Consider the following 21,504-nt stretch of genomic DNA (forward strand, 5'->3'; position numbering starts at 1 on the left):
GCCAACTGTTTCTCGTGCTGTTGATATGCCCTATACGACCGTCTGGCGTGCGATACGTCGAATCCTCGGTTATTTTCCTTACAAAATCCATAGTCGTCATCAGCTGTCCGACGGGGATCCTGTAGTTCGGGAAACATTTGTTCAAAACCTGCTCTTTCACAAGAAAACGGTATCAGGATATGTTGACAACGTTTTTGATCCCTGAACTGCAAGAACGGCGCCGCCTCCAGGACGCGATATTTATGCTGGATGGTGCACCTCCCCATATTCTTCGTGGCGTTCAACAGGTGTTACGGGCAACTTTTACCGATGCACGTGTGATCAGCCACTATTTCCCAACAGCTTGGCCTCCCCGCTCGCCTGATCTCACGGCATGCGACTTTTGGTTATGGGATTTCTTAAAGGATCGGGTCTACCGAGAACACCCAGCAACCTTTGCACATCTGAAAGACGCAATTATTCGACATGTTCGTGGAATTAATGTGGACTTACTGCGTTCCGCTGTGGAACACACTGCTTTGCGAATGGAAAGAGTTGTGGAGAACCACGGCATATAGAACATCTTGTTGATCTGCAGCGCCACCTATCGGCAACTTCTTGTACTATTTTTGTTTTGTTTAATAAATCTCGAGCGCATGATCTGAAGAGTCTGTTTTTAAAATTTCATCACATTATGACCCATACAACACTCTGCACAGGCCTCTGAGTTGGGGAAGTTTAATTTGGATAACCCTGTATATAACTGAAATTTGTGCAATTAGACTCTGCGATTTTCTTTGCAAAAACTTGAAGAGAAACCTCTAAAAATAAAGATAGCAATAATGCCAAAAAAAAAAAAAACACTAATAAATAATTTTTTCAAAACTTTTGTTTATATTCTGTTATCTTTAAGTTATTTATATGCAATTATTTGTATTATGATCATGTTGTATGCTGTATTTTAATATCACTCTTTTAAAAAGGGTTGGAAACCCTTAGTTTAGACATAATTCGAATCTACGTTTTTATTTGATGGTATTTCCAGATTATACAGCTGACCTCTGAAAGTTAACAGATTTTACCCAAGAGTATCTAATTTTTCAAGGATTTTATTCCTATCAGTTCTATTTAATGTTTCATTTTTAGTTAATATGTATTGATATCCAAAATATATCACTAATATTATGTGATATATTTTGGTCCAAATATCCAAAATATGTTTCACTTTTTATCACTTTATTCATCAAATGATATTCTTGTTGCGTGAATCAATGAGCTCGGTGACAGAATTTTGAGACGCAAACTCTCGTTATTCTTTAATAGGGAAGGAAGATATGAAATATCTCTGAATGCAAACAGATTCAAATGGAGAATTAGAACATATGTTTAGCAAGTAATACTGTCACTGGAATGTTTGTCTTTTGCGCTTTTAGTATTTCACTTCAGGTTTTAAAATTAAACCAAACATTAGGCACACTTTAAAATGGTCGTTCTCCTTTTGATATTAAGTTTACACAGTTTGAATTATGATTAAAAATGAAACATATTTAATTTTTTAAAAGAAATCAATATTAAAAAAATTAAATTGATATAACAGATGTATTATAGCACAGAATTAAAATTTTATGTCTGCCATGCACGCAATACATTCTTAAAATTTCTATTGTATCTCTTTTTTATTCATGTCTTGAGAACATATCTTAAAAGTTGCATAATGATGCATTAATGCAATACCCTAAGACATAATTACGAATGCTTATTATTAATTTTGCATTTAACTGCTTAGACGGTATAGTGGTTAGGGAAGCCTGACTGTGAAGGGCCTGGGTTCAAATCCCAGAAAAGGTATGGATGTAAAATTGTCTATCCTTTCAGAGAAGATAACAATGGTCACCTATTAGGTGCCTCCACAATAAAATGGTCACCACTTCTGGCCTTAGTAGTGGCCAATGCTGTTATAGGCAAGTGCCCACCATTGGGAAAAAATAAAAAAAAACTTTTGCCTATAAAGAGCTTTATGTAATATATATTTGAACTCTCACATTTCAAAACTTCAATTTGCAATGAATCCCTAGTCTGGGATCCTTTGCAATAGAATTTAAGATAACAAAAGCACAGACTTCCTGGCTTAACGTCCAGAGAAACTATACAGAATCCATTGATCAGATATCTAATTAAATGTTTAAAATAAACACTTAAAATATCTTAGAAAGAAATTCCCAAAAGTTGTGATAAAAGTATTTTAAGTATCTCAAAAGATTTAAAGTAGTAGAGCAGTTGCTGTATACTGCTTGCTATGGCCCATCAATGTTTGTTTACATCACAGCATTGTAGCCGAACCCTTTTGCAAGCTCTACAACCTCCAGAAAGTTTGGTTTATTTAATTATGGCAAAGCATGCGAGGGCTATCTGCTTATGGGAACAGAAGGAGACTTCGTGGAGGACTTTCTAAGGGAAACTGACTCATATACACATCGGAAAAAATACAAAAACACCCATGCAGCCAGCCCGTTCGCCTGGAAACGAACCCAGGTCGGTACTACCCCTGTTGAGTAATTTTACTGTTGGTTGGCCAATCTCCAGAAGGAAAAGGGTTCTTTTCTTGAATATTATGGTTTGGGTGTGGTCCAAAAAGATAAACAAAAAAAAAAAAAAAAAGTTTAACCCCTTTATGCTTCAAATTATTTTATTTTTTGTAAAAGTTTGTAACTTTTTGATTATATTTCTTTATGCATGACAAAAATCTCCCATTAAACTAACAAAACTGTTATTAGTTTTTCACAGCTCTTTTTAAATTTAAAATTGTGCCTTAAGAGTACCGTGGGGAAGAAAAGTGTTAAAGACATTTTTAGACTGTGGTCATTTAAAAAAAAAAATTATACATATATATATATATTGAGGTTTATATGTTTTTAATGCATATGTTTTGGGAGGAACTGAATGCGTTTACTGACTTTCATCTTCTGCAAACAATTCTTTTTTAATCTTTTGCATTTTAACACTTTTAGCCTTGCGTGCCTTCGCATATCCTGCCATTAAAATAATAAGTACTAGTACTCATTGATGATTAGTTTATGATTGTTATGATGATTTGTTACAAATTTTAGTTATTATAGCATTTGTTTCTGGATTGCCATAGCATTGCATGAAATTTGCACTCAGTTAAACTTCTACAAAAATATTTAGAACATATATTATTAGGCTGTCATCATTATTCAGATTAAGAAAATATTACACCTCCTTATTATTAAGATATACAGTTAAAATTTAAAACTTCAAAATTAAATAATTTTTAAAACTTTAAAAAATTGCCATTTGAAGTTAACAGAATGTTCAACATTACTATGGATCTAGTATTGACTGCACAAGACAATTTTGGAAATGCATTGTGCAACAAGGAGCAGCACTTTTAATAACCATAAATACTGAATGATGATGGAAATATAAAATGTGATTCAAGTATCATAAAATGATATTTCAAATGTCCTAGCAGACTTTGAAACCAGAAATAAATCAAAAGATCATAATCAAGTTCTGAAAAGTCATGAATATATCGATAAAAATAAATATAAGAATATATTGTTGAAAATTTATAACAAGACACATACAGTTCCTGTGAATATTATACAGCAATTTTGATTAGAATTCTGTTCAACATACAGCATTATAGATAAAAACCTATAATCTATATAAAACTAAAAAATCTGCTTAAAGTTGCATACGCAAATAAATGTTTAAAACTGGCATACAACATTTGTCAAATTTTCAGGTTTTATACATAATCCAATTAACACTTAAATTACAATATATTTCTAAATTTCCATTTGGAAAACCTTAAGCAAAATGTAAAAACTTAATTTTTTATGGGAGCATATAACAAGACATTTATTTTTATGCAAATTATAATATTCGAGAAAAAACATCCATATTATATAAACTATTTATATATTTCTAGCATACACTGTCAAGAAAAATGTTTCTATATTGATAATACAGTCAAAAGTCGTTAATTCGGACACCCATAATCCGGACCTCAAATCTAAAATCTTTCTGCGCATGCGCCGCGTTGACGCAGGCTCATAGGCGTTTTACACGTGCACGCAAGACATTCACGATTGCGCATATGCGTCTGCGCAAGTGCAGAATACGTTTTCACGTGCGCGTTTAATGTATAACGGATGGTATAAGCTAAAATTATCTAATTATCTATTTCAGGTAATGTTGATGATTGTGTTGTTCCTTAATCTTTGAATTGGATCCGGCTTATTATTTTTTCCAGACTGTAAGAGCAATTTTATAAAAGTAAGCTTGAACTTTCGATTATGTCAAATAGAATTTCCGATGCTGGAGCTCCCAAAGGATCTGGAAAACGAAAGTATGATTCGATGTCCATCAAACAAAAAATGGATAAAGGTATATCCTTTGTTTATCTAACCGTTCCAAAATCTGTTTATCAATTTCACGCTGCTCTGTGCGGGGGGGGGGGCAATGAACTGGAAGTTGATCTGTCACCACTCGTTATCTTCAGGGCAGATGTTTTTATTTTATTCAGCTTATAATTCCTTACTAAATGTAGTATTTAATCTTGATGTACTCCATCTTTGATATGATTCAAATCAAATTCCTCGTCATTATAAATATCACGAATACAAATCAAATAGTTTTCTGGTTGCAATTTTCTAATTTCGGCTATGCGTAACGTACGCATGCGCGCGTTGAAAGAAATGTTTAATAAAGTAAACAAATAAATATTAAGCTTCTTTTTTTTGTAAATTTTTATACCCTTTAGATCATAATTGCTCATTATTTTATAAATTACGGTTTCATATTTTAAATTTTATAATTTCTGCATGCCATTTTACCAGATTTAAACTGATGATCTATAATCCGGAATCGCCAAAGTCCCGGCGAGTCCGGATTAAAGAGTTTTGACTGTACCTAACAAAGAAATACAAATACTTGCTAAGGAGAAAAATTATAATGCTTATTTTACTAAGAGAAATCAATTTCAGCAAAACTTTAGATGATAAAGATCTCCCTCCCTACCATCAAGAAAGTTTTTAAAGATCTTTGCAAAAACACTTAAAAATGGAACTTTACCATTATAATCCATGCCTTAATTTTATATGAACATCATATGAAAAATAACATATACGCTTAAAATACAATAAAACAAGTAACATGATAGCAGTTTTTAAGAAAATGCAGATTTCTTAAATCATGAAGATATGCATGCATATATTGTTACATTAATAATTCATACTGAATCCAAACAATAAAGTGCATTTAACATATGTCTTAAAGTAACAGAGCATTTAATTTTAAATTAAATATAACATTTCATAATCTGAATTTTGGTCTACTGTTTATCACAGTAATAGTCAAAGACAACAACTATAGTAAATGACATAATTTTAACATAGTATGGGAGAAGGCATTTATAGGAGGGGAGACTTTTTATGAAGTTTTATGTATTTCAAACACTGAATGAAACAAACTCTATTAAGCATTCTTATACACATTTAAAGCAATTTAAGAGTTACATCACAATGTCATTCATTAATAAAATACAGCCAAAATGAATATATAGAAACAAATGTTTTTATATAAAAAGAACAGAAAAATTTCTTCCTTCAAAGAAGTCAAATCCGAGCAAAACATTCCGACTGACATAACTTGTACATTTCAGTACCTTTTCTACAGTTATGTAATGCTACAAAGTACTGTTCTTTATAGCTGATTTGAAGACAGCCTAAACTGTGTTATGCGACTATGTACATTTTTTAGACACATTACATACATATTTTTTTACTTTGTAAAAAAATTACATTTGTTCAAAATAATATAAAAAAACCCAGTGAAACTCTTATTAATATTGTACACTTGAAATAAATAATAATTATACAAAAAAAAAAAAAAAAAAAAAAAAAAAAACATCTCCTTTCAATTCAAAAAATGCTTATTGAACGTTATTTAGACATTTTTAACTTGTGAAACCTGCTTATCTAAAGAGGTATTAAAATCACTGCTTAGAAATTTCTTTCAGATTTAAAAAGCTTTAAACAAATAATTGGTGAATAAGAGAGGAGATATTAATGTGGATCAACTTCTTATTCATAGGGGAAGGCACCTTCATAAAGGTGCAGGTAGGTATCATCCTCTTGAGAGTACCAGTATGCAAGTAGAATTTTCCTTTGTTTTACGAATCAGAGTAATAAACTAAAACCCTACTAGCATTTTTATACGCATTGGCCTAGTTTCAGAAAGACAGAACTTTCATAAAGAGCATCCATCCATCTACAGCTCAGTTTCCCATTTGAAGAAAACTTTCTCAAAGGTGGAATTGTCAATGGAAATCGTTTCAAAAAACTAATTTCATAGTATTTTAACAAGTCGTTACTACTGTGCACCTGCAAAGCTAAATCTCAGAAAATTACATAATATGGATGTAAAAAAAAAAAAAAAAAGTATCTCACACCCTTACATAAGATGCATGGTTTAAAAAAAAAAAGATAAAAAACTATCTTACTGGGGTGTGGGAAGAACAATTACACAGAATTTTAACATTAATTGCAAGAGCTTCATTAACACCAGTTGTCAAGTAACGCAAGAAACAAAATTCAATTCATACTTTTAAGAAATATTGAGTGCCGCATACATTTCTTACAGAAACTAATTTCTTAATAAAGAATAATTTTTAATGATTCACTTCAGCATAAAACGTACACATATTTTTAATTTAAAATACTTCTCATGTTGAGTTATATTTTTTAAATGAACCAGGATTATGAGTTTTAAAACTGCAAAATTATTTACACTAATAAAATTTAAATATAAAATTAAAGAAAATCAAATAGCATAAATAACATACTTTATTACATACCTAAAACAAAGCTATTTTTAGGACATACTTATTGGCACTAATGGTTCACAAATACCTAACGGCCAGCTAATACAAAGAGGAAAAACAAAAGGTAACTTCCAAATAAAACCAGTGAGAAAACAGTATTTTATTATTAGCTGTATATCAGGAAATACTTTATGTACAACTAGTTAGCATGGCTTTTAGCATAATTAATAATAAGTTATATATTAATATTATTATGCTTTCTAAACAAAGTCCCCCCCTCAAAAAAAGCTAGTTAGAAAAACCAGACTAGGTTAGGTAGATGCAGCAGACTTTTACAGAGAAAAGAGCAATTTTTTCCTTAAATGTTTAATGTGAAAATATACCTTTTTGCTCAATTTACTTAATTAGTATATTATATCATTAACTTAATCAACATTCTAAATTAATTATATGTAAAATTTATGCAATTTTTTATTCTCACATTTAAATTTTAGTACTATATATTATTTCATAATAAAACACTTTTATGCACTATAGCAAGTTATTAAATGAAAACAATTATCTTAACAGATAAAACTTCAAAATCCTGAGTTTTGAGCTAAAACGAACATGATTATAATACTATAAAATATTATGATTACATGATTATATACTATAAAATTTATTACATTAATTTTAAAATCAATTATTAGGACATCAAAATACTTTTCATAATTTCACTATAACTTTAAAATAATTAGCAGGCCACAGTTAAAAATGAAAAACCTTACAAAAAAGTACTTACAAAAAAAAAGGAGGAGGAACAGAAAATTTTAAAAAATTCAGCACAACAAGGTAGATGATGCAAAATATTTGTAAATTCGTGTTTTGCACATACCCCTCAAAGTCAAGTTTAAATAAAATTATGCCACAGTTATCTTTTACCAATTACAACCCATTATATTTAAGGAAAATCTGTTAATAATTGGTGAAAATGACAGCAAATAATAATACACAACCAGTTGTAAAATGCAGTATATATAAAAAAATTCCCTCCTCAAAACCAGTACTCCAGAAAGTTAAAAAAAAAAAAAAAAAAAAAAAAATAGGATAAATAAAAGATTTATAATTACAGATGTATCCCTCTGCTTCAAAAATTCATAATGTTGCTTAAACGATTTGATGAACATAATAGACATAAATGACATTAATCATGAATAATTATCTATGAAATTATTTACAACGTTTTTGAAGGAAAACACAGTTGAAAAAACACACATTTCAGATGTTTCAAAACTTTTGTTCAGCACATTACAATACTGGATCTTATATTATTCTTGTTTCCTAAATGCATGCTCTACTAAATGAATATAAAATCAAAAATAATTTTTGGTGCACCTCAGTTTTAAAAATTTGAATTATAGGAACTAACTTTAAAGTTTGAATACTTAAAAGTATTTTGCATCAAAATGCATTTCTTAACATGTTTTTGCATTATCATAAACCTTGCTCAATGGAGAAGGAATACTTCATATAAATTAACTAAAAATTCTGAATTTAACTCATATTCTTAAAATATATTTCATAAAATTCTAGATACAGATTTTAGAAGGGACTATTTGCAGTTACATATAAATGAATGTAAAAAAAATTAACATGGAAATAAATTATTTTTTAAAATTTTAGCAGGTAACTTTCATTTACTGTACACTAAAGTTCACTAGCTTCATTCTTATTATAGCCACAAATAAAAACCAACAAAGTGCATTTAATTTTTTAAAATTTTATTTTTAGTCTTTGTTTTAACTAAAATGGCTGTTAAAGCTACCATGAATCATTTGTGAAACTGGTGGACAGAATATTACATTTAACGTTTCTGGTAAATGATACAAAAAATTCAGTAATGACAATTTTACCATTACTCAAATATATTTAATGGTGAATTTTGAAGGTACCTTATATAAATAGGAAAATAAAGAGCAAAAAAGCAGGGGGGGGGAAGATATTATTGAATATCTAACATCAAGTATTGAAATAATAAATATTTACTGATCCTAAGGATGGATTGGATTATTTAACTTATTATTTATTAATTTTTAACTTAGTGATTGGATTATTTAACTTATCTCACACTTTATATTTTGGCCAAATATTTATTTAGCACAAACTTAATCAGTAATCATTACCTAAATTTACATTTACAAATATAGGCAAAACAAAGCTTCAGTGTCACAATACTGCGCATAAAACTGCCTTGTGCAAATAGAAACCTTCAGTAGATTCTTCAACTGTCTTCCATAAACGATAACAGAAGCATTTTAAGAAACACTTAAAATAAAAACTAGATAATATTCAGGTATGTCAATTTATTGCTTCAGGAAACCACGCAAAAAGGACTTGTGAAATAATACTGTCAATGCCAAGCATGAAAAATGCAAAAGCATACACAGCTCATAATTTCTGCATGACTATATATTACTTAATTTAGAATTCAATGCATAGGAACATTTCATTCTAAAATATGACCGAAATGAACAGTTATCATATTATTTTATTAGATTAAAATGAAGTGTACTTTATTGAAACCAAGCTTTACAGTTTGAAATACACTGATTTTATTAAGCTAAAATAACTATTTAATAATTCAAATAAAATACAAGATGTGAAATCTGTCACCTACTCACTATAGATCAATATACTTAATAACTACACATTATATGAAGAAAGAATAACAAATGCTTACATAAATAACTTTAAATACATAATCAAAAGATTTAATGCCAACATACCAGTAAAATGGGCACTAAATAAATGCCAGAAATATTTTTTTTAAATGAAAATAGATGTCTTAAGTACTAAAGATTACAACATTTTTTTAATTGCACATATTTACAAGAAAAAAAAGAGTTAAAATCAAGAATATCTGATTTTATTCAAAATTTAAAAAATGTTTTCAAATATTTCACAATTATCAAGGAAATGCACTACTTGTATTGTCAAATATAACATTTTTTTTGTAACAAATAATAATACAAAACTGCAATTTTTAAAACTTACAAACGATTTTACATGCTATGAAATATGAAAGAACATTTACTGTACTAAACCTTTGATAAAATGAGTTCAAATTCATTTCATCATAACATAACAATATATAAGGAATATTTACTGATGCATAAGTATGTATACTTCCTTTGCTGAATTTATGTAATATTAGCTTTACATCATCACTTTGAAAAATAATAAATTAAACATTCAATTGTTTTAAATATAGAACACCAAAAACACTATTAAATGAAACATTAGTTAAAACCTGATCTATGATCTTTTGAATATTTAAATAAATATCCTTTTAAAAATGTTGGAGTAACTTCATTTCAATGAAATTAAAATTTAAATTGTAAACAAATGATGGATGCAGTTCATAAATTTCTAATTCTTTAGAAAAATACGCATTTATGAGCACCTTGTTTTAATCTCATGAAAAATAGGTAGTATAAACATCTCACACAAGTACTCTTTGCACATGACACTTGTTTAATACTCAATATGCAATATGAAATTCATAAAATACAAAATACAACAGGCAACAAGATATTTTGCAGTGCAAAGTCTATCAAGTAATTCTGGACAATAATAATGGCTGGAATGGAGTTTTCACTATCGTTTCTTCACTCCAGATACTGAACTAGAGCGATGATGCTTTTTCTCCTCACGATCAATACGTCTGTCGGTACTGCCAGTATACACAACAGGTGATTTGTCTTCTCTCCGTGATTTAAGTTCACGATCATTTTCCATATTACGCTTCCCAGAATCCTCATCATCTTTCTCTGATTTTGGTCTTCTCCGTCTTGGAAGTTCAGAGGAACCATCATCAGGGTATTCCCTTTTCCTATTTGTTTTCTTTTCTTTAATTTTAATTTTTTCTAGAGGAGCTTCCACTTCTTTGTGACTTTTAACCTCAACAGATATTTTCTCTCGTCCTCCATTTCTTTCATCTGCTTTTGATTTATCCACACTACGAGAGTCTCTTTCTACTGGCTCACGTGGGCTTCTAGAAGAAGTTCCTTCAACTCGTCTTCTTTTATGCTCTCTTTCCATCTCTACCACTTCTAAATTATGACGATGAGAGTGAGAATCTCTACTAGATTCTACACTCTCTCTCTCGCTAATTAAAGATTTCTCATGCCTCTCCTCCCTACGATCTCGTTTATCATCTTTAGAGTTAGGAATTTTGTCAATATCATTTTTCAGATTAGATTTATCTTCCCGTCTCATTGGACTTGTGTTCTCAAGGTTAATCTTTTCTTCTTTCACTCGCGCAATTTTGCTTCGGCTTTCAATGCCATTTAATTCTGTGTCATTCCGTGCACTTCTTTTTCCAGAATTCTGTGAATTTGATGGAATAGAATTTGATTTTTCTACAGAGCCTGCTTTTAGTCGATTTGAGTCAGCTTTTGAATCTGTTTTAGACACTTTTTCTTTCACAGATTCAGGCACATTTTCACTTTCCCTCTTCTCAATTCTAGATATTGCTTCAGGTTTAATAGGGACAGTATTAACATTTGCTCGACTAGTTTCCTTTAAATGAAATTCACTCTCTTGGATTAAAGAAGGTTTCTTGACTTTCAGAATTCCAGAATAGACAGTAGCTAATGCAAAAATGTCAGGTCGCTTATCCTTTTCCTCAGCTTTAATTTTTTCTATACGTCGTTCTAATGCTAAGCCAAGACTAACAATAACAGGAAAATATGGTGCAATTTTTCGCAAAACCAAAAGGCTGTTACGAATCTGAACATAATCTCCAGAATCTAAGCACTTCAAAAGAGCTTTCGTTATTTTAAAATGCCATTTATGGCATACATGGCGATAATTTTCATAATCAACATGATCAACAGATGAATCACCAGTCTGGGCAGCAACTTTAAACTTTGTCATGAACCCAGGAAAATTTGCACATTCTTTATCAAATATAGCTTTGTCACTATGCCATCTCATTACAGTCTCCAACATAGAGCACAACAATAATCCATACCTATTTGCTTCATTTTCTGTACAAGATGCAACTGTGTTAGTTATATCACAGAAAACACGATCATAGCAGAGTAGAGTAGAGAAATTGGGTGTCTTTAAGCAATGAATGAGATGGACAAATTTAGCACAATATACAGCATCAACTGGTGTAAATATACAACGGGGAAATAAACACAGCTGCAAAAACTGAGTAATGGTTTCATTTTTTGCTGCCTTAGACTGAAACCAGTCATCTTTCTCACTCTTTAACCGAGCCATAACACGGACACAATGTTCTTGTTGCATTTTCTCTTCTTCTACAAGTTTCATAATCAAATTATCACATCTTTCCCTTTCCTTCTTCTTTTTACCAGCATCTTTATTTTCTTCACTTTGCAGAATAACTTTCAATTTATTTACTTCACGCTCGTAACTTCCAGAAGGAACTACAAGGTCATACATACTCAGAGACCAGAATGTTACATAAAACTGTGGATTCAAATCCTCCCATGTTTTTTTGTGGGCTTGATTGGACTTTACAGACTGAACAATTGGCATAATGACAGAATCTACAACCTCTATATACTTCTTCACACTTTGGGAGCTACTTATGTTTTTCAGTGCTTTGTCTTGTTTTTTGAGTTCTTCAAACTTGCAACTTATGGCATGATTTAAGGATGGTCTAGAAAGATAAAAAGCAACATCTGGTTGAATAGAATATTCATTCAACAAAACAGAAACAGGTGGTAATCTATTTGCATAATCTTCCATATTTAAACTATAAGCTAGAAAACTACCATACTGCACAAGTGTATCTTGGCATTGGTCATATAACTTCCCTACAAGTTTTATGTGGCTATTCTCTTGTTCATGAAATAAAATACATTGTCTTTGTTGAGCCATGAGCAGGCATAGCGGAATTGCAAGGTCTTGATCTAACAGAGCTTCTTTTAAACGTTGTGATGACTTCTTAACATTTCTCAGTTGGTTAAAATAGCCTCCTTCTGATCTCAACAATTCTCCACCAGTCATTGCCTCCAACTGTTCAGCAGTCATTTCTTCTGAAGCCTCAATTCCAGCCATTTTCTGAACAACTTCTTTTAAAATAAGTAAATCAAGACTTTTACCAGCTATTAACTGATTAGCAACATGTTGCAGAAGGCCAGAAATATCTATGGGATACTTTTTAAACACAGCACCTCCAAAATTTGCCAGACTTTGTAACCAAATGGATATGCTTGTTCCATCATGCTTCATGCGGTCTTTCTCAGAATTTCCCAAGGCTTCAATAACACAGAAAGCCAAAACATCATAAGACAATGATGTTAAGTACTTTAAAGAATCAATAACAGGCATTATTAAATTATCCCATGTCTGAATCTGGGATAAAATATAATCAAATATGTAACCTGGATTGCTGTGACTTAATTTTCCAATTTGCCTTCCAGATGGCTTAACATTATCTTTGTTTAATCGTTTCATAATATATTTCAGTCTTTTTAATGTATCAGCCTTCACTTTAATCAAAGGAGGGTGAGAAACATTTGCAGTAGTCTTCCACTGGAAATAAAACATGTACCTGGCTTGATATGAAAAAAGTTTTAATAAACTCCAAAGTTCTTCAGCCATACAACAATTGCATTCCAGTAATGATAATGATGGCAAAAGAGACTGATCAATCACATTTGAAATTGCTGCCATTCCATAATCAGGAACACTAGATTTTGAACAAATCCAGTACCTTGAGAGACGAATTATCTTTGCCATGAGAACTGGATCAATGTGTAAATAGGGGCCCAGAGAAAGCACCATACTGAATACTGTATCAAATAATTCAGCAAAACTTTCAATTGGTTTTACTTTAACTCCAGATTCTAGTTCAAATTTCTTTCCCTGCCTAATTTGAGGATACAAATTATGCTTCTTATAAAAATCATCTATAAGTACATGTATCAACATGCATAACTTTTTAGCTATAAACAAATGTGATGTAGCATAAAATTCAGGAAAATAACTCATAAGTTGCTGAGCATGTTTCCAATCTGCAACATCTAATAATGCAGCACATAGACCCAATTTCTGATTATCTTCATTTTCAAGCCTATTACCTTCATTTTTAACAGAATCTTTGACAGGTTCAGCAGGATTTGTTGACAAGGAATTTAACTGCTTAACATAAAGCTGGGCATTTGTAAGCTCTTGCTTATGTTCTTCTAGTATTTTACTGTCATCAGGCCTGAGTAATCCATACAACTGTCCAAGAGACATAACACCAGATTTCAAAAGAAAAGCTGTTATCCGATACAATGATGAAGGTGTTTCTTTTGAATCACCTTGTTGATAAAAACTAAACTTGAACCCAATTACTTGACTTGTAGTCTCTGATGTACTAAAATAAGAATGCAACAATTGAGTAAAAAAATAAGAAAGGTTAGTTTTATACTCAAATGATTCCAATATGACATCCAAAACTCTGTTTGGATCTAAATTAAAACAACCAATTAGTGACTGCATAACTTCCAATGTATATTCAACATTTGGTTCTTCCCCAGTCTGTGGAGCCAATTCTGTCATAAGTTTTGCATAACCTTCCATTTCTTCACGATACAAATTGAATTTCTGTTGCTTGTAAAATAGTCTAGTTTTTGTTTTAATAAATTTTGTCTGGGTGTTTCTCAGTAACTTCATGATACCTGCATCACCCAATGTATCAAATTCTAAACGTTCCTTAAGTATGAATTCAGGAACAATTTTATTGTTGCAGTAACGAAGAAGGTTGAAATAGCGTTCTCGCAATCCATGTGATTCACTACTTTGGGACTCAGTATCTAAAACAACTAGGATATCTGCAATTAATGAAGGTATCTCATTATGAAGATGAAGTATTTCACTCAGAGCAGAGACTACAGATTCAGCTGGTATGCTACCCAGCATACACTGACTGCACATTTCATACAAAATATAATTTAAGTCACTGTTCTCAGTGCCAAATACTAAACTTGAATTTTGTAATTTCTGAAGAGCACTTTGACAGACTGCAACAAATTCAGACCTCTCTTTATCACCCCATATTTTAAAAATATCTAAATTTATACCTGATGCCATGATTCTCAAAAGAGCAGTAATTATTTCTCTTACTCAAATTAAAATGAAAATAGTGGTTTAGTTTATGAAGTTGAAGTTATATATTCTTAGCAGGAACCTATGAGCAATGCATGTTTTAGGTAAGAGCAATCACTTCTACAATGGCCATCAGATAACCTGTTAAAAATAAATAAAAATTATTTCAAAAAAATTTATTACATATCTACATAAAAGTATTAATATAAATAAAGATCTTCAGACTAAAAATACTGCAATATATTATTTTACATAAAGAATAGTTTAGCTTGTACATCAAGAATCCATTACATTTTAAACAAAATTTATAAAAGTGTTTTACTGTCTACTAATTGGAAATGAAAATACATCTTCTTCCAGTAAAAAGTTTAATTTTTTTTTTTTTCTAGAAAAACTTAACAATCCTATTAGTAAAATGTTTAAATATTTTTATGCCAAGAGAAAGTAATTAAAATTGTATCATAAGTGAAATATGAAATACATTCATTCCTTTTAATCAACAGCATTAAATTGGTTTAAGTACATGAAACAGAAACATAGAAAATATTTCTCCCTTATTGCCTGTTTTTGCAATTAAAATACCGGGGGGGGGGATGAGATTTGTCATTGCTATTAAAATAAACACCATACATAATCTTAATTAACTCCAGTAAAATATAAAACCTTTTAAAGGATATTTGTGTTCTACACATCCATCATAAAAACTGCATATAAATTTATTGAAACAGTCAATTTTTTGTTTCCCAAATATGAACAGATTTATTATATCTTGGTATACATGCAAAATAATGCTAACTGGAGATCTAAACAATTTTATCTATTACAGTCTAATACTGAAATTCAAAATAAATAAATAAATAATGATATCTTGCAACGAAACATACAAGTAATCTTCCAATTTTGAGAGATACATTAACTCAAAAAATGTGTATATACTTCTATTTAGATTTATCTTCGAGCAATGATGAAAGGGTGCATGGAGTAAAACAGGCTGAGAATCATTGTTCTACAGCAATAATTAATTTATTATATTATTAATAAAAAATTGATTTCCATGTACAATAAAACAAGTGAACACATATTTTAAGTACTGAAATAATTTTTTAAAGAAATGTTACTAATTTATAATGTAACAACTACAGTAAGGTTTAGTGGCAGAAAAACAGCAGGGGCACTAGAATGCTTTTCTTTTCGTTTAATTATTTACAATCCTTCAAATGGTTTAATCTTTTGAATTATAGATATTTTACATTTTCAAGCATAATTTTCTCCCTTCCTTACGTGCTGATAGCCATTGAATTATATAAGCAACCTTGTACAAATTAGCAATTTTCCATTGAAAGTGAAAGTCTGTGCATGAGTTTAAGAGCATCTTCATAATGATGATTATAAATTTGTCATAAATATCTCAATTTTGAATAGCAATGTTTATAAAAAATGATAGAAATGATCAAATCTTCTACAGCAATGGTTATCAATCATGGGGAAAATGTTATAAGCCTTTTATTTAGCTGTTAAGTATCTAGTTTTAGTTTATGAATGTTTTAAAAAAAAAAGAACCCTACTTTTATGTAAGTTTTGATATTTATCAACATGTTTTTTTTTTGTTTAAATTGTAAGATACATTAAAAAATAATCTAAATAGAAGTATGTACACACTTTTTGAGTTTTGGAGAAGTTTCCTTTCTCCAAAACGCAAAAAATGTGTATATACTTCTATTTAGATTTATCTTCAAGCAATGATGAAAGGGTGCATGGAGTAAAACAGGCTGAGAATCACTGTTCTACAGCTTGTAATAATTGTTTTTACACAATGAGCTTTATGTTAAATTATGACAGAAAAATTATCAATATAAAGGTATACTACTATGTTACAAAACATTTCTCATCAACAAGAAATAAGATCATACATCTGGCACCAGTGATTTCAATACAGACAGAGACTGAAGTCTTGGAAAAAAGCTTGGTACTATTATAAGCATGACAATAACAACAGATTTGCAAAACTATTTTAACAAAATGGATTTCAAAGGGGGATTTTAGTATTAATATGCTATGCAATTGATTCTACTCATAATATATTTAACAATATTTATATCCTATATGACTGAATAAAGATATTGAACAGATATCATACTTGTACAAATTCTACAATTTTGGCTTTCCTTAATTTAACATAACATGGGGATAAGTAGCACTGTCTATATTGATTAACATAATGAGAGAAATCTTTATTATTTTAAACTTAGATAAAATAATTTTGCTATAATTTTTTTTTTTTTTTTTTAACTGAATGTAAAAAATGGCATTTCCCCCTTAACACCTTTTACAGAAAGGCACATAAATTGCATGTATTTATCTATACTATATATACACTTTGAAGAAAAGTGAAGAACACCATTTTGAATAAAATTCAAAGTGATTTGTCAGTTTTATAAGAATTTAAGTTTGATGGATTAAATGCAGTTTTCTGCTTTCAGTCTTGGAGATGAATGTGTTCATTATTTACAAATTGCATTCATCCTTTGCAACTAATTAAGTACAAATGCCTGTTTATTGCCAGATTACTGCATTAATTTTTATTTGCCCTGGTTGGTTTTTCAAGAAAATCAATTTAAATTAGCTGTGAAACATTCATTTAATTCTTTAGTTAATATTGACAAATAAATAGAGTGGATTTTGTCAATGTATAAAAGAATTTCTTTGAAATACTTTATTGTGTGTCAAATCTGAATTTTTTTTATTTTACCTCTGCTAATTTACAGACATAAAACCTCTTTACAGTTCACAGAATTTAATATCTTTAAATTCTCCCTACTATAACCAACTTTCTATCACATGACAGATGCTTCACTCTAGTATCTAACTATTTTCATGTAACAAAATCCAATAAAGTAAATTTTGGTTCACTTAGCAAATTCAGCCATTCAATTAGTACATCTTATATATAGCAAAGTTGCATATAATTTCTGAATAACAGATTTGAAATTTGTTAATTAAGAAAATTTTAATAGTTCATATTTCTTATTGTTTATCACCTGCAGTATGTTTATGCCTTTAAAAATTATAACATTAGACTTCTTTATCATGGGCAATTAAATATATGAAATAAGAGTAGCAATCTTACTTTAAATAAATATTAATTTTGTTACCTGCCACTTTTATATGCATACAAATGAAACAAAGATGCAGACTTAAAAACATTAAAAATGCTAAATCTTGTACTTTAATAAAAAATAAAAAAATCTGAAATGTTTCAGATTTTAAATTACGTCCAAAGGGGCGTTTTTTTAACATTTTGAGTGTTACCTTTATTTATTAAATATCATGTTCTTTGCACTTAAACCATAAAATTAAGTTCAAAAGCAATATCGCAAAATAATGTTAAATTAAGCATATCTTTAGAATTTCCGATATACACAGTCTCGCGAGCTGGAGATAAAAGTATTTTTTTTCTATATAACGTTGCCATTTCTCGCCTTTAAAGCATTGAGTTTGTAAATCAAAAATTCGTTAAAGTTTTACAAAATATAAAATCTATAATAAAACAAATTCCAAATTTGGGATTTCAGATGCTCATATTCGCAGTAGGATTTCGTCATTCAAAATTCGATGGCTCTATGTACCATTGTTTAAAGGGGGGGGACAATGCGAGAAATAGACAATCATTTATGCAGATTTTTCATTATTTAATTTCTTCAAATATAATGCAGGACTCTAACATTTTGTGGCAACAGTTTGAAAAGTGAACCCACGTTTATGAGTCCGACGCAAAATCGCAAAACGAAAACAATAGTCCTTCAGGGACAAAGCCCCTTTGGACTAATAATAAGAAAAGGGTTAACTTCAAAGTTGAACAAAATATACGATTCGATGATTATTTTTTAAAAAATGAACTTCTAGAAAAAGGCATGAAAAACTGCTTCCCTTTTATATTAAAATATGTGTTGCTTTTCATACACATCATATAAAGAGAGAAAATATGTGATCCTTACAGTGGGTAATTTTAGTGCTACAGACATTAGAAATTAACAGTAAGAATTAGCAAAATGCAGTGCTAAAATGTGCAGTACATTACAATAATACTTGTCGTTAATTTTTTATTTCTTTCAAATTTAGATCATATGTCATATTCCTTTGTAACAGATGGTAAAATTTAAGAAATATAATTTCACCAACAGTAACATGTTGCAAAACTTTCAAGTAGGATTTTATGATGACAAAGTCTTTGTGTCTCTTGGCTTCTTTGTTACCTTTTAAAAAGCCCTTTTTTTTTAAAGCTTAATATGTTTAAAAGAAAGTTATTTCAAACTCTTCTAATGCTTTAATAATTTCCCAGTGTCCTAATTAATATTTATATAAACATTTAAATACAATTGTCTTAATACTATCCTTAAAATACACACCTTAAAAGATTTAAAAAATTATGCTTTGTATTATACTTCAACTAATGCATTAAAATAGCAAGATCATAAGAGAATAAACACTACAAGGTCCAAATTTCCATTAATTTTCAAAAATTAATTACAGCTGAGGGGGGGGGACTTAAAGAATCCAAAAGCACAATGAAATAAGATGTAGGACTGTTCAACATTGCAACTCTAATACCCAGAAGGAAAATTATGGAAATTTGAAATTTATAGTATCAATTGATTTAATATGTAAATGACTAAAAAAAGAAAAAGAAACAAAATTTTCCAATTATTTTGATTTAATCAATATGGATTATGATTCCATGTGTGGAAATATTTGCACTACATCCCTTAGATCAACAGATAATTCTTCTTCTTTCAACAATGAGTCCCAGACAGCTGTAACCCTAGCTCCACAAACAAACAAATATATAACTTTCAGATGTCAGTGTGCCAGGAAGGAAAAACAAGGTTATATATATATTATATTATATATTATGTCACCCAACATCATTATTTCACGAGCAGGGCAGACATGACTTCTCTCATTAAGGCTTGTTAAAACATAAGCCTCCACACCAATCTCAAGTCATCACTGCTTATGTATCAGAGACAAGTCTCTCTCACAAGAACAGGAGGACAATCATCCATTCTCGTCTTCACTACTACCTGGATGAATACTTTATCTTTTAGAACAGTGGCCTGAGAGTAACTGAACATTTATCTCTGCTTATGTGGCTCATACTTAATATCATGCAAGCTCTTTCTTGCAGTTTTAATGCAGATATTGTTGAACATTCTGAGCTTAATATGACGCCCATATTCATTTTCAGCAAAATATGAATTATGCCACTTCAAATCTGATGAAAGTTTTCCTTTGATTATCATTTGCTGTTCCCAATTTCATAATCTCATAACCGATGGAGCACAAAAAGCTGAACAATGCCAACATTTCAGCCTAAACAACTAACAATCTGCAGGAGTGATAAACTGATATCTTTGAGTTCAAGGAATCTCCCATTCTATACAAGCCAAAAGTGATGGTAATTGCCAAGTGACATGTTAACACACTATCAAACTGTAACACTTGACCCAATTTCTAAAGTCTTATGTAATAGAGGTAAAAATTTCAAAATTTCAACTGATTAAATATTTTCATTATTTAAGCTGCACCCACATGTCATTGGAGCTAGGAACTTTGGCTATTTGCATGGCTTAGCTACACTTTCTTAGTGTTGCAAATTAAAAGTTCATCTGGGAATCGTAAATTTTTGTGAAACCATCCAGAAATTAGAGTAGAAGGGTATTTTGCAATCAAGCACTTTCATGAAAATCTGCACAAGTATAATAAAATTCTTACACATATACAATTTTTGAGAAAACCGTTTGCCAGAAGCATATTATATACCAGCTGAAATACCTGGCTTGCCTGAGTTTTAAACAGAATGAAAAGGCCTCATTTAGGGGATGAATGTAGTTTTTCCAAAATTTCAATACACAGTGATTTTCCTCTTATTTTGGTTCAAAATAAATTGTGCACAATTTTAGCAAACTCAAATAAAACTATAGAATACTGTAGAATTAACATAACATCATGCACCACGTTTCGATAAGAATTGGTGCTATGTTCTTTTTTTTTAAGAAAATGATCATCCACTTTGGCCACTTTCTTCCCCATTTTCGATATACTTACACCCCCCCCAAAAAAAAACTCATAGAGAGTGCTCTTACATTCTGTTTTAAAGGTTTTACACTGTACTAAAGAGTAAACAAATACTGTGTCATCTAACAGTTCTAGTAAGAGCTGATAGTGGGAATGTAACAACATCGGCCTGATTTCTAAATTGAAACAGTAAAACATTAATACTTATTTAAAACATTAATATTTATTTTTGTAAAAAAATAATTATAAATTCTTGCTTAGCATGTATGACCTTCACTGATAGTGAAAACACAACAATGGCTATGTGAACATAAGATGACTGACGTGAGCGCAATATTCAAATATAAGCACTGAGTGCAAAACCTACAACACACAAAGCTTTACCAATGACATACATCCTTACTGTTATATTATAGATATAAGAACTATATAAAAAATACTTTTTAAAGTTATCAGATGTGCAAATCATGCTTGAAAACAGAAAA

At 30.1% G+C, this 21,504-nt stretch overlaps 1 protein-coding gene across 3 annotated transcripts in view; it reads right to left on the reverse strand.

Annotated features, from left to right (window-relative positions):
• Positions 1 to 10,322: 10,322 nt before the first annotated feature.
• tho2 (THO complex subunit 2-like protein) overlaps positions 10,323 to 21,504 on the reverse strand; it is a 36,184-nt gene continuing 25,002 nt past the window's right edge. For all 3 annotated transcript variants that reach the window (XM_085813334.1, XM_085813335.1, XM_035353713.2), the window contains one exon: positions 10,323 to 15,085. In XM_085813334.1, the coding sequence (XP_085669460.1) occupies positions 10,469 to 14,929 (4,461 nt within the window). In that variant the 5' untranslated portion in view covers positions 14,930 to 15,085 and the 3' untranslated portion in view covers positions 10,323 to 10,468. The remainder of the gene's footprint in view (positions 15,086 to 21,504) is intronic.

The sequence above is a fragment of the Stegodyphus dumicola genome, chromosome 3 (assembly GCF_044657685.1).
Source record: "Stegodyphus dumicola isolate Sdum_Otavi_A_Nest chromosome 3, ASM4465768v1".
NCBI lineage: Eukaryota > Metazoa > Arthropoda > Arachnida > Araneae > Eresidae > Stegodyphus > Stegodyphus dumicola.